The following is a 14,889-nucleotide window of genomic DNA, read 5'->3' as shown; positions in this document are numbered from 1 at the left end:
TATACCCAAAAATTGACAAAGAAAATATAATATATTAATTCCAGATATCGATACTTTTGCTTGGGGATCGATATCTAAAATTTAACGTGCTGGATTGGAATATCGACATTTTGGTATCTATCCTCCCATCCCTAGCTTTTACGCTACGTTCACTTACATCCTGGTCATCTCCTGGGGGCTAAGCCCCCCTGTTTTTAAAACCTAGTGACGCCTCTGTCCCCCACTAAAGTGGCCACTTCTGGCCGTGTCATAATCACCGTTGCCTAGTAACCGCGGTAGCGTCCCCTCGCTGGTGAGTCACTTATTTCAGCTTCATCCCGCACAGGTGGGGGCGTAGTCACAACATTGTTGAATATACGAGAGAGCCCGATTGACATTAGATCTACGTTTTCTACTAACTAGCACTACGTTACTTGCCTCGGAGTAGTGTAATGTGACGTCCTCGTTACTTTGATATGTGCGTGGCGCCGCTGACCAGATGGTGGCTGGCTGCTACTAATCTTCTTAGGAGCGCCCGCGTGTGTTTCTTGTTGTGAATGAGATTACACCGAGAGAGACGAGACGAGAGGAGGAAGAGGCGGCTATCTCCGACAACTTCGAAATATCCTCGTGTTTTTTCCCCACAATAAAATCAGAAGTAAAGCGAAGGAAGTTGAATGAAGGACTATTTTGTCTGTCCGGCGTGACAGGTTGGCTCCAGGTATAGCTAGCTCAATCGCTAATTAAGTCCGAACTCTGTCGAATCAACAAGTTGGACTTTTTCTGGCTTTGACTCAGAATGTGAAGACTTGTGCTGCAGGAGCCCACAGCAACAGGTGAGCCTCTATACATTCCCATTTCTTACTGCGTCTGCTTATTTGCAAGAAATTTGTGACTGCATATAGCAACAGATAGTCACCGTTATTAGATACACTGTGTCCATCCTCTCCAAGGCATATTATTGTGAGCGGGTCCAAGTAATTCAACACTTGAGCCTGACTGCTCCGCTGGCCTCCTTTTGTGTGTGTGTGTCAAAATGTGAAATTGAAGCTGATAAGCATTGCAATGAAGAGAGATTTTGGCCTAAGCCTCAATTTCCAGCAAACCAATGCGAAAAAAAGCCGTCGAGTTGTATGAGAACCTGGAGGCCACATGCCAGGAGGAAACAGGGCATGTTTAATTCAATGGGGAATGAAGAAAAAGGGGGAAAGTGATGTAGCAGTATCAGTTGAGCCCTGCCTCCATCAAGCTGTACATGATAGTGTCGGCTTTGGCCAGGGAATAGCCTGCATGGCATTTCACTTGCCTCAGATTTGTCTCATTTTGGATTTTGCTCTGACCACATTTTTCTGCTGCTCTCTTTCCCTCCACAGGTTGTGAAATCCTAGCTATCACGCAAAGGCTTTGGTTGTCTGTGTGTGCGGCAGACAGGCAGTGTAACCGAGACCGAAGCTTTGCACTTTCACCCTTGGGGGCACTGGCCTGTAAAAAAATTCTCCGTTACCCTGCTACTATGATACCATGCCAGTCATCACTTATTCAAGGTCTGATGGAAGGCTTCTAAAGCATCTCCAGATTCTGGAACATCATACCGGCCTCAGGAACGTTCCAAAACCTCCTCTTGTAGAAACTCATTTTGTCATCTTTTATGGCAACAGAAGGCCCTAAACATGACAGCACAGCAAAGGGAAGAATGCTACAAATGAAGAGAGAATCACGAAGCAAAACAACTATTAAAATGATTGAAACGCGAGATCAATTATGGACTAACGACCACTGGAATGTTGGAAAAGTTCAAGTACAAACTTCTGGTATTCCATTAATGGGATTAGCACTCCAGCAGGATGTAAACAAGAGCAAAAGCTGTGAAAGTCCAATGAAAAATCATGCAGAAGATGTCAAGATATGCTATAAAATAATGTTGGTGATGAGGTGGCAACACATCTTCCTCTGCATTTGTGTCCTTTTCATTGGTCTGTGTCCAAAACCTGCTTCATTACAGGTAAGAACCTCCACACGTTATTATGTACTCGTTGGTTTCAATGCATATACAAAAATGTCTCCTGTATTTGCTGGTTACTATTTTCAACCCTTCGAATTGTATGTCTTACCCAGGGGTTTGTTTGGCTTAAAGTGAGGCAGAAGTGGCAACATTGGCACGCTTGGCTGTGTTTTGGCCCACACTAGCTCAACTAAAGTTATGCTGATCTCTATTTACCACTTTTAATCGGAACCAGTTATGGTGGGGACTTCAGCATACCTCACGATATGATTTGCAATACAAGAGTCACAATAACAATTATTTTATGATTTACACTTTTGCAGGTAATGTAAAAAAATATTGTCTTCCTCACAATTTATGAGAATATTTCTGTGCAATATTTTTGAGAATAAACACAACACTGCTATTTTATATTCCTGCAAATGAGTGGCTTTCTTAGCGTACACTTTTGTAGTGGAAAATTTCACTAGCAAACTACTGGTTCCTTTATAAACCCTTTAAAACACCTGAGCTTATTTTGTCCGAATTTATGCGCATGCCTTTGGTGTTGCCTGTATATTTCAAAGAAAAGAATGTTCACAATCGCCTGGTTGGGTTTCTTTTTTCATGACACCATAACCTTCATGTCCAAACCGCTGTTTTCTGCACTCACCAATTATGATCAACATTTTGGACGCAAAAAGACAAAAAAATCCCAAAATCTTTTGTAAAAATTTGTAATATTGATGTCCCGTTGACACCAAACATGCTCGACGAACAGTTTTGAAGCTCTATAATATCTATTCAGCTTGTTAGGATAAACATTCAGCAGAAATAAATAAGACTGAATATTTGTATGTTTGACAATTCAACACAGACAGCAGGTATAGTCATAGGCGTTTTTGGCCTTTACACATACTGTAGTCAAAACAGGTTGTATACAGTAGACCAACAGTGCAAAATAGTGAAAATATATACCGTATTGGCCCAAATATAAGATGGCCCTGATTATAAGACGACCCCCTCTTTTTCAAGACTCAGGTTTGAAAAAAGGCTTTGAACACCAAATTATTTTTTAATTACAGTAGATCTAAAACAAATGATTATAACAATATATTTGGGAGAAAAAGCATGTTATTTTGCCTCATTCAAATCTTAATATCTGAACATTTAAATATGCAAACTAAAGTGCAATCACATTCGTAAATGAATGGCTTCTGGTTTTTGAAGTGTAAATAAACCAATCTATTGTGATAAAACAACAAAATTGCAATAACTGCATTAACTATCAAAGCGAAGTCTAACTGTAACTGTAGTCTTGAAACAAATCTGAATAAGGAAAAACATTGCAATAAAATAATGCAAACTGGTTAAACTAGTAGCTGAGATCTGTCATGACAGAACATCGCTCCAATGATATCTGGCGCCATCTAGCGTCGTGAATGGGGAGAGTAGCTGAGGTTTGTCATAACAGAACATCGCTTCAATGATATCTATGCGTATGGGTATAATGTCTAGACCGCGAATATAAGACGACCCCCTCTTTTTCAATCTTATTTTAATGCAAAAAACACCATCTTATATTCGGGCCAATACGGTATGTTGTGTATATGGCGGAAAACACTCAGGTGACTTGAAGTTCCGCACTAAGACCCCCAATTTGGCTGGATTTTTTAGGGATTTTATGGGTGAAGGATGGTAATATAACAAGGGACGTGCAGAAATTGCAGACATCAAGGAGTGGTCGAGATTTTCTTTTTTATATACTTACCCTTTTAATTTTTTTTTCAATTTTTCTTTGTTTGGATCGATTATTTATCATCTAACACAGGGTTCACTAAATCCGGACCTCGGTGCCACTTTTCCTGTCGTGTTTTCCACGTCTCTCTCCCCTAACACACCTGAATCAAATGATTATGTCATCAGCAACCTCTCCAGAAGCCTGATAATGATCCTGATTATTTTGATTCAGGTGTGTTGGGGAAGGGAGACATGGAAAACACGACAGGAAAAGTGGCACTGAGGTCTGGATTTAGTGAACCCTGATCTAACATATCGGAGAAAATGAGACGGCAAAGAAAAAATACAATTAAGAGATAGTTATGAGGTAGATATCCGTGACTTTTTTACAGACACCATTTTTTTTCATTGTGACGTAATTTGTATATGATTAATTTTATATAATTTGTTAATCATTTGTCTTAAGATGGTACACAAGAAAGCCCGCCCGTCTCATCAGACCATAGGACATGGTTCCAGTAATCCATGTGCTTTGTTGAGATGTCTTCAGCAAACTGTTTGTGGGCTTTCTTGTGAACCGTCTTCAGAAGAGGCTTCCTCCTGGGGTGACAGCCATGCACACCAATTTGATGTAGAGTGCGGCGTATGATCGGAGCACTAACAGGCTGACCCCCCCCCACCTCTTCAATCTCTGCAGCAATGCTGACAGCACTCCTGTAACGAGTCACATGACATTTTGGAGTGAAAATGACAAGCAGTACTCAATTTGGACATTAAGGATGTACGTAGGGGTGTACTCACTTTTGTTGCCAGGGGTTTAGATATTAATGGCTATATTTTGAGGGGAAAATAAATTAACTCTATTATATAAGCTGCACACAGACTACTTTTCATTGTGTCAAAGTGTCATTTTGTCGGTGTTGTCCCATGAAAAGATATACTTAAATATCTGCAGAAATGCGAGGGGTGTACTCACTTTTGTGATACACTGTATATATAACATTGAAAAAGCTTTGCAAAATATTGACAATAAACTAGTTCAGTTCCATTTTTACTGGCATGCCACTCAGTTCCCCCTTGAGCAAGAGAAAGGAGGGCCTCGTCATACATTACGTCACACAGCTCACTCTTCTGCCGTTTGCACTGTCAGCCTGTCACTCTTACCAACTCGCCGACTCATCTGGAGAAAACGATAAATCTGGTCCATCATCTTCCTCGAGTTGATGAAATAATGCTTTAGCTTACGCTAAATTTAGTTTTTGATTCATTCCGCACGTTTCAAAGTCACTAGCTCAATCCACCCGGCCGTCGCTCGCTACCTCGCTTCCCTCTCCTTAGGTGACGCCTCACTTGGCAATTTATTAAAAATGTTCACATTACATCCGACCTTCTTGACCTCTCAATGGCTCCTTGGATATGTAGTCTTTCATGGTGCTTTCGTTTTTGAAAAAGGAAAAGAAATGATGGAAATATGACCATAAACACATGGTCCATGTAGCATTTTAATGCCTATTTATGACTGCAATAAAACTATAAAACTCAAATGACATTATCTCCCGTTTTACTTGGTCGATTGACTTCAAGTAAAAACGGGCGTGGACTTCATCTTCCGCACTTTCAAATGAGAATAACCAGCAGCACGTCGGTCACGTAATCGCAGCGTGACCAGGCTTTAAAGATGATTGTGTAATTTTGCCGCCGCCGCCACGTTCGGTGTTAAAGGGTTAACTCATTCCCTGCCATTGACAGTGATAATCATCAAATCCATTTCAACTAAAATGACTGGCATTAAGTGATCATGTTTTACTTTCATTGTCGATGATAGAGCTGCCAACCTTCCTCTGTCAAATTGCATTGGACAATAATCATAGTCACTGGCAGTTAAAGGGTGATACCATTTTTTTAAATGCTACACTGTACCAAGTTATGTTGGGAGCATATGGATAACCTATTGAGATAAGAAAATATCGCGATATATCACCTTTTCAAAATAATGTTTCACCTGTAGTATGCATGGAATTAGATTATAAGATTAGGTATAGCTACTGTTTTTTTCCTGTATTGGCTGCAAACTTAAAATATGAGTGCTATGTCAAACGTACTTGATTTGGACTTTATCATCAAACGTCAAATCGTCATTGAAAGATCTGCGCTCTTATTTTTTCTCTATTAGTCAGTTTGGTTTATTTATTTATTTTTTTAATGGAAGTATTTGGCACTGCTTTAACATTTCTCATTCTCATATTTCTTACACATTTTTAGTGCAAGTGAGTATTCACTTGGTGTGATTTTAGGACAGGCCATCCACCGGATGAGTTCAACATACATTAGTTAACGCACAGGCCGTTAAATTACGTGACTCTCGCTAGATTGTCATTATTGTATCCGAGTGTGTCGGGTTACTGCTGATAGGAATAAGTACAAGAGGTCCAGATTAAATTGGAATGGTCACACTTGTTCAATCCTCTGTTATTATTAAAGGGACATTTCCCACCAATGGAGAACATTGCTGCTTTCAAACCCGTGTCCACCTCCCCTGCTCGTTCTACCTGTGGGGTTCCGGATCGGAGCGTCTACTGCCAGACGGCTTTTTCACAGGCTGAGCTTTTCATGTGCCATCAGGCCTCCTGCGACCAGGAGTGTCCCTATAGATCCTCCACGCCACCTTATGCCCCACTGCTACTGCCTGCGTACAGGTAATATGAGTTTTAAAACTGTACGTGACTGACTATAAAACCAGCGTATTTAGTGTTATTAGTAACTGATAAGGCTTGACAACGCAGTTTTAAGTTTACAAAAGTAATAATGTCATGAGAAGCATTATGGCCATGGAAATTATATAAAGTGCTCAGATAACCCAATTTTAACCATTTTCCCCTCTCACTAGGGGTGCATGTGTTACAGAAGACTCTAAAGACACCCATCCTCTAATCCATCAGTCGCCAGAGTTGGACAATTTGTCCACCTCTTTGTCAAGTGGGGTTTCATCTGTATCTGGGAGTGTTCTGTTTCCTCAAGGCCAGCAGGAATGTCTTCTGTCTCCTCCCTCTCAGAAGCTGGGCACTTCAGGATCACTCACACTGGCATTATGGATTAAACCAAGTTCCCTCGGAGAAATGTGAGTTTGAGGTTTTCTGTTTTTGTATGGGTTTGCTTTACTGTGCATACAGTGCTGTTCAAAGGTTTAGGGTTGGCCATCTAGAGAATTTTGTGGTTTTGATGATTGGATTGGTTTGAATGATAATTTACTCATTTAAACCTTGCTTTCGACAAAGAATGCTCAATTTGCAGCAATTACAGCATTGCAGATTTTAGGTGCTAATGTGTTGAGGTAATCTGAAGTTATTTCACTCCTTGCTTCCAAAAAAACCCCCTCCTTTAAATTGGATTGGCATGATGGGTACTTCTTTTCCCCCCATACAGCCAAGTTGCTCTGATAACAGCTCAGTGGGGTAAGATCAGGTGATTATTTAAAAAAAAAGAAAAAGCATCATTTCTAACTTTGTTATTGTCTTGAAAAGTCCTTACTGATCAACCAGGCATCGATTAATCAGAAGACAAATGTTACAGCTGGCGCTTTAAGTACCGAAGGTGATAAGACCACAGAGCAAGGCAATAAAGATGAGTCAAATACACAAGTAGAGAAGAATTTGGTCTTTATTTGCCGGCCGCCGACACGTTTATTCGCTTAACCGCGCATCGCTAGAGCACAACTCTGCTCAACCAGCCATTATGTGTTTGACAAAGTCAGTATAATTGACGTGGCCATTGGCGTCCTCCTGGCCGGCCATTAGGCGGTCCACCTCGTCCTCGGTCATTTTCTCGCCCAGGGTGGAAAGCACGTGGCGCAGCTCGGCCCCCATGACGGTGCCATTGCCCTCTTTGTCGAAGACCCTCAGGCCCTCAACAAAGTCCTCAAAGTGGCCGCGGTCTTGTGCGCCGGCCACGTGCCGCAGCATGGGCAGGAAGGCCTCGAAGTCCAACAGCTTGGAGTGCATCTCCTCTGCCTTGGGCCGGCCCAGCAGCTTCAGGACCTCCTCGTTGGTGGGGTTGTGACCCAGCGCCCGCATCACATCACCGCACTGTGCGTAGGTGATCTTCATCTCGCCTGCTGGCGTCTCGTCAAACAGTGCGAAGGCTTCGCGGAACTCCTCTGTCTGCTCTGCGCTGAACTCCACCGCAACGATCTTTGGGTCCACCTCGGGAGCGCTGGCCGGTGGCGCGGGGGCGGGAGTTGACGCTGCTCCGCCGCTGTCGTCCTTCTTAACCTCGGCCGCTTTCTTGCTTTCTGTGGGCTTCTTGGCTTCCACTTTCTTGGGGGCCATGTCGACTAAGGGCGAGCAAGTGCGGGCCTGGGGTCCTGTGCTGCTCTTATAGGCACCGCTGGGCCTGCTGCCATGGCCCAAGATGGACAACCACAGGAATAGAAACACCCGACTGTGATAAGGTCTGCCTCTGATGACCTTCACATACAGGGTTGCCAGATGTGAACGACAGTATCCAGCCCAATCGCACCATAAAAACCATCCAGTTTAATAAAGACCAGCCCAACTTCCAACGTACTCATTCAAGATAAAATGTTTCCCTTTTATAATCCTATGTATATTTTCGCATTATAACCAGAAAAAAAATAAGTCAACAGAGGTGGACAAATTGCAGTGGAATCTTAGCTGTTTCGCCGACAAGCATGGACGATGTAGGTCTTTTTCGATAAGATGAAAACTATTGTATTTGTTTCAATAAACAAAATTAGGGCTGTCAAACGATTAAAATTTTTAATCGAGTTAATCACAGCTTAAAAATTAATTAATCGTAATTAATCGCAATTCAAACCATCTATAAAATATGCCATATTTTTCTGTAAATTATCGTTGGAATGGAAAGATAAGACGACGGATATATACATTCAACATACTGTACATAAGTACTGTATTTTTTTATTATAACAATAAATCAACAAGATGGCATTAACATTGTTAAAGCGATTCATGGATAGAAAGACTTGTAGTTCTTAAAAGATAAATGATAGTACAAGTTATAGAAATTTTATATTAAAACCCCTCTTAATGTTTTTGTTTTAATAAAGTTTGTAAAATTTTTAATCAAAATATAAACTAGTAGCTCGCCATTGTTGATGTCAATAATAATTACGGTGCTGAAACCCATAAAATCAGTCGCACCCAAGCGCCAGCAGAGGGCGGAAAAACACCAAAAAACACAAGTAACAAGTGGAAATGACACTTTGCTTTCATTTTAATCTGTTTGAGTGGGGCATGTGCAGTAAATGAAGTCAAATATTTTAACGTGATTAATTAAAAAAAACTAATTGACGCCCATTAACGCGATAATTTTGAGAGCCCTAAACAAAATGAATTAAAATGTAATCAGTTTTTATTTATTCATCATTAAACAATAAAAATACAATTTAGTCAATAGAAATCACGGTCAAAGAACAACTTGGTCAATATTTCCCAGCGTCGATTCCAAGTGGATTCTGGGTCAAATATTTCTAATGAGATTCATGTTGAAGCAAAGGCAAATCCAGCTGTCAAGCGGAAACGATTCGAAACACCAGAATACGGAACAAAACCAAAAAATTTACAGTGCATTTTAATCTTGTCATACTTAGAATTACAGTGGTACCTTGACATACGATCGCTTCGACACGCGATCTTTTCGACATCCGACGTAAAATTTGACTCTCCATTTGTTTCTACATTGGACGATATGCTCGAAATACGACAACATGATAGCGCCGCAGACGGACGCACAGCGGATTTTCTTGTGAGAGAAATCAACACAGGTTCCAAGAAGGTTAGTGCAGGTGGTGAAACAAGGCAAAAGGTGACGCTTACCATTAAAATGAAGATGGAAATGAAGAAAAAATATGAGCTGGGGGTGTTCATCCGTGAAGTGGCTCAACAATACGTCCTTAGAATGTCTAAGATCTCCACGGTCCTCCTCCGACCTCCGTTCTCCAGTCTTTACGGTGACAATTATTATTGTGGTATCACCGCCAAAGAAATCGCCAGCTTTGTCAAGTTTTTAATCATTTATTTCATAACCTGTGCAACACAACACGCCTACTGTCCGCCACAGTTGACTGTGTTGTCAACAAACAATAAAAGAGAAAGTAAAATCTTAACTGCACCTTTCCCTCTCTGTCACATCAGCGATGCGGTGCATTTAGGTACAGCACGCAAAAACACGTCTGCCACATTAGAACCCGATTCCTTACATTATTACAGGAATTATTATTTTTATTTTATTATTCCGGGTTTTATTAAGAATTTATTTGTTTTGCTATTTGTAATTGCCATTTGTATTAGTACCAGCAGTATTTATTAAGGATTTCGTGTAGGTTTTCTGGCTGTGGAATAAATTAATGGAATTATTATGTATTCTTATAGGAAAACCCTGCAACCATTTAGACTTACAAACACGGCCCTGGAACGAATGAACTTCCAATGTAGAGGTACCACTGTATTTTGTTGGATTTGACAGTACCTTCAAATCAGAAATTACAAGCAGTTCACACCTCTGCCCTTTGTGAGGCACTAAAATGAAAGTTCAGTTAACAAAGCTTAACCTCAAGGTTTTAGTCTTAGACGTACAAGTTGAACTATTAAAACTAATCAAAATGGTTCTTCCTAAAACCGCCAAACTTTGTCAAAAGTAGTCAAATTTCTATCAACCCACCACATGCATTTTCTCCCAACCTGGCAGGAACCCACCCAATCTGGCAACACTGTCAGCTCAGCTCTGTGAGTCAGTCCAGAGAAGATAATGCAGGCAAGTCAGGAATGTGTCCTCTTAGCAAGGGTTGTAGGGTTAGGTGTTGAGGTGTGGGCAGAGCTCTAACAAATAACCCAAACCTGTACGTTTTGTAGTGTGAAATTAGTAGAGAAGACGATGAAAGAGACGATTGACACAAAGGACTTTTATTTTTGGGAAGGTCAAGTCACGCCAGTCCAGATAAACGCAGCCATAAATACACATAAATTTTTCCACGCATTGTAGACCAACTTCCACACTTGAAAGACCATCTACAAAGTGGACCCGGAATCATCAGCATCCTAAATGATGATATCACATTTTTAAATAGACGCTACGAACATGCAGGAAGTGCTGAGGAAAAAGCATCTACGGGTTCCGGACAGACTGCTCCTGAGCAGAGGCATTTGGCCTTTCAAATTTGACGGAGTGCAACAACATTTTTCACGCAAACAGTAAATTTGCTGCTGACTTTTAATGAATATTTTTAGTACTCGGCAGTCTGAAACCCAGTTTTTGGGGAGTCATACATAAATTAGCTGTTTTTTTCCCCAGATATGGCCATGTTTGTTTTCATTCTCATTTTTCAAGGTAAATAGTGAAATATTTTTAAAATATAAAATAAAATTCTTATTTTCCGGACTATAGGTCGTTTTGGAGTACGAGTCAAACTAGTCAAAAAAAAAAAAAAAAAAAGATAAGTAGCACCGGACTAAATGTTCTGTATGTTGTAATTGGCTGATTCACGATGTCAAAGACAATTTTCTAACTTGATATTTGAGGCTGATAAATTTTTTGAAAGCACGTTGACTATAAAAGACAATTGAAACACTTATTATATATAAATTGAACATGTCTTCTGGTACAGAGATCCCACGTTTTTGGCGGTTAGTGGGGACCAGAACCCGCCACGATAAGTAAAAAAACGCAAAGTAGCACACCCCCCCTCATTTTTTTTTTGTGTTCAATGTATTTATTCAGATTCAGCATTGGAAAGCGATATATATTAGGCCTGAACGATATTGTAAAAACTATTGCTGCGATGTTTTTTGGGGTTTGCGATATAATATTGCGATATTAAAAAAAAAAAAAATATATATATATATATATATATATATTTTTTTTTAAAGACATTTTTACTAGATGACTTGAATAGCTCTTTGGAAAGACTTTGGATGACTCATCACGACCACAGTGTACAGTATTCCATTGTTTTTCGCGGTTAATAGGGACCAGAACCCGCCGCGATAAGTGAAAAACCGCGAAGTAGCGCATACCCCCCCCCCCCCCCCCCACACACACACACACACACACACATTTTTTGTGTGTGTGTGTGTGCTCAATGTATTTATTCAGATCTAGCACTGGAAAGAGATACATATAAGACATGTTTTTTCTTCACTTTTTCCCCCCAAAGTATGATTAAAAAAAAAAAAAAAATATATATATATATATATATATATATATATATATATATATTTTTTTTTTTTTTAAATAAATGCTTTTTAAGCACTTTAAATGTAATAATTATGATCAGTTTTAAACATGACTGTCCCACTGAATCCTTTTTTAAAACAAGAATAAAGTACTGTAGTAGAAAAATGCTTGACTTTATTAAATGGCTAACATGGCTGTGAGTCTAGGAGGGACATGTAGAAATTACAAACTCCTCATAATCACTTCTGGTGTTTATTTTATGTATCTCGAACGTCTCCACATTCTCCCCACACAGACACACACATTCATTCCAGCCAGCGCTCCTTTTCAGAAACTGTTTAACAAGTTAAACAGTTTGATTGACAGATTGCTGCCCGGCTTCTTTGACCAGCTCAAAGCCATTGTTAACTTTAATAAGCAAGTGCCGCAGTGACTGAGAGCTGGGAAAGGGGGTGAGAGAGGCTGTGCGAGCGAATGAAGCAGATCAAGGGTTTGTGGATCAGAAAAAATAACAAAAAAACTATCGCACGTCCTTGCGATGGCGATGTTTAAACGATAGATCGTTCAGGCTTAATGTATATATATATATATATATATATATATTTTTTTTTTTTTTTAAGTTTTTTTTCCATTTTATTTCCCCAAAGTATAATAAAAAAAACTTTTATAGATATATATTTTAATAAATGGTTTTTAAGCACTTCAAATGTAATAATTATAATAAGTTTTAAACATGTTACAGTCCCACCGAATTATTTTTAAACAAGAATGAAGTAGAGAAATGCTTGTCTTTATTAAATGCTTAATTGACTGAGTCCACTCAAATCCGCTCAAGCTGCTCACTTACACACAATGAGTTGCCACAGCAACTGTTTAACAACAAATATTGACGCATGCGGCGCTTTTGAAGTTAGTGACTCTGGCCAGATCAAACACAAACATTTGTTTATCATCGTTAACTTTAATAAGCAACTCCAGTGCACGTGCACTGCCTGACGAACAAAGAGCAGGGAAAGGGAGGGAGGCAAGAGTGAGACTACGCGATTGACTACGGAAAGCTCATCTGTATTTTTTTTTTCTTTATTGGAAAAAAAAAAATCCAAGATGGGCTGAGGGTGCAAAGTTTGAAGCGCAAAGTAGCGAGGGATCACGGTTTTGTAACAAAGGCGATGATGTGGTGCAGAATCATAATTAGCACCTATCATAACCCAAACTGTTTACATTCGTTATTCTTTTATATCATTATCATATATTTCATTTATATTTATATAATTATCATATATTTATATTATTAACACATTATTATGTCATTTCACATGTTATTTTGGTGTTTTGGAGTGACACTGATGGTTTGGTAAACTTTTTAGCATGTTCTTTATGCTATCGTTATGTGAATAACACTTAATAGCTATGTTACGTTAACATACCAGCCACGTTCGCATTTCGCTGTTCATGCATCATTTACCATTATCATACTGTACACTTATTCAGCATGTTGTTCTCTATTGTTTTCTTTTTATTTTAAATGGCCTTTCAAGATGACATATTGTTCTATGTGTTGGATTTTTTTCAAGTAAATTTCACCCAAAAATGCGACTTATACTCCGATGCGACTTATACAGTATATGTTTTTTTTGTCCTCTTCGTTGGGCATTTTATGGCTTGTGCGTCTTTACTCAGGTGCGACTTATAGTCCGAAAAATAAGGTAATCAAAATTCCAACCAGAAATAGAATTGTCCAAATTCAAAAGATACCCAACCTTTAACTTTTTAAGTGGAAACCAGATGCTGTTCCCAAACGTCACTCGTTTGGTTAAAATTTTTTAGTAAATTGTGGGCTCAAATATACGTCATGAAAAGTGTTCACTTCAAACTCTCATTAACATTGACAAGAGACAGAGAGAGCATTATAAAAGTTGAATGGGGTGTTTCAACAGGTAACATATGCACTTTTGAATCATGTGCAATGGCATTTGCCTTTTCCGTTAAACTGACAATCACATTAAGATAATATCTCTTTCATTATTCTTGCTGGGACTTTGTTTGTGAAATTGTCTCCCTGGACATTCAGATAGGAGATAGGTCTTGTTGTCTTGGCTTTCTGAACATGACACCTGTACCTGGCTTTCTCTGTCTCCCTCTCCCTCTTTCTGATGTTGTGGTCAGGCCAGTCTTTTGTAGTCGATACAACCATGACTGCCTTCAAAGAATCCAGATGAAAAGCGGTCTCTCTCCTCACCTCTGTCCATCTTCCTTTTATTTCTCTGTTGCTGTGATTTCATATAATACACCAATAGCCAGCCACCTGTTCTTACTTAATAACAATAATGAAGTTTAGCCCTATAAAAATATAAATAAGTTATATTGGAATTAGGGCTGTCAAAATTATCGCGTTAACGGGCAGTAATTAATTTTCTAAATTAATCACATTAAAATATTTGACTCAATTAACGCACATGCCCTGCTCAAACAGACAAAAATGACAGTACAGTGTAATGTCCGCTTGTTACTTGTTTTTTGGTGTTTGGCTCCCTCTGCTGGCGCTTGGGTCCAATTGATTTTATGGGTTAGTACAATGAGTGAGCATGGTGTAATTATTGAGATCAACAATGGCGAGCTACTACTTTATTTTTTGATTGAAAATTTTACAAATTTTAATAAAACGAAAACATTAAGAGGGGTTTTAATATAAAATTTCTATAACTTGTACTAACATTTATCTTTTAAGAACTACAAGTCTTTCTATCCATGGATCGCTTTAAGAGAATGTTAATAATGTTAATGCCATCTTGTTGATTTATTGTTATAATAAACAAATACAGTACTTATGTACCGTATGTTGAATGTATACAGTGCCTTGCAAAAGTATTCGGCCCCCTTGAACCTTGCAACCTTTCGCCACATTTCAGGCTTCAAACATAAAGATATAAAATTTTAATTTTTTGTCAAGAATCAACAACAAGTGGGACACAATCGTG

At 39.2% G+C, this 14,889-nt stretch overlaps 2 protein-coding genes across 2 annotated transcripts in view; one reads left to right on the top strand and one right to left on the bottom strand.

Moving 5' to 3' along the window:
* The first annotated feature begins 364 nt into the window (after positions 1 to 364).
* The window catches only part of ush2a (Usher syndrome 2A (autosomal recessive, mild)), a 428,293-nt gene continuing 413,768 nt past the window's right edge, over positions 365 to 14,889 (top strand). Inside the window, exons 1-4 of the mRNA XM_057848749.1 lie at positions 365 to 815; positions 1,353 to 1,981; positions 6,182 to 6,396; positions 6,588 to 6,818. Of these exons, the coding sequence (XP_057704732.1) occupies positions 1,628 to 1,981; positions 6,182 to 6,396; positions 6,588 to 6,818 (800 nt within the window). The 5' untranslated portion in view covers positions 365 to 815; positions 1,353 to 1,627. The remainder of the gene's footprint in view (positions 816 to 1,352; positions 1,982 to 6,181; positions 6,397 to 6,587; positions 6,819 to 14,889) is intronic.
* LOC130923262 (myosin light polypeptide 6-like) lies at positions 7,340 to 8,138 on the bottom strand. The gene has a single exon (XM_057848861.1). It carries the CDS (start codon positions 8,023 to 8,025, stop codon positions 7,420 to 7,422), a length of 606 nt encoding a protein of 201 aa, XP_057704844.1. The 5' UTR covers positions 8,026 to 8,138; the 3' UTR covers positions 7,340 to 7,419.

The sequence above is a fragment of the Corythoichthys intestinalis genome, chromosome 1, assembly GCF_030265065.1.
Source record: "Corythoichthys intestinalis isolate RoL2023-P3 chromosome 1, ASM3026506v1, whole genome shotgun sequence".
Taxonomy (NCBI): Eukaryota; Metazoa; Chordata; class Actinopteri; order Syngnathiformes; family Syngnathidae; genus Corythoichthys; species Corythoichthys intestinalis.
The sequence above is the reverse complement of the archived record's forward strand: the minus strand, read 5'-3'. Positions and strand labels throughout refer to the sequence as shown.

Coding starts and splice junctions, on each gene's coding strand:
- LOC130923262 (XM_057848861.1), bottom strand. CDS start 8,025: ATGGCCCCCAAGAAAGTGGAAGCCAAGAAGCCCACAGAAAGCAAGAAA.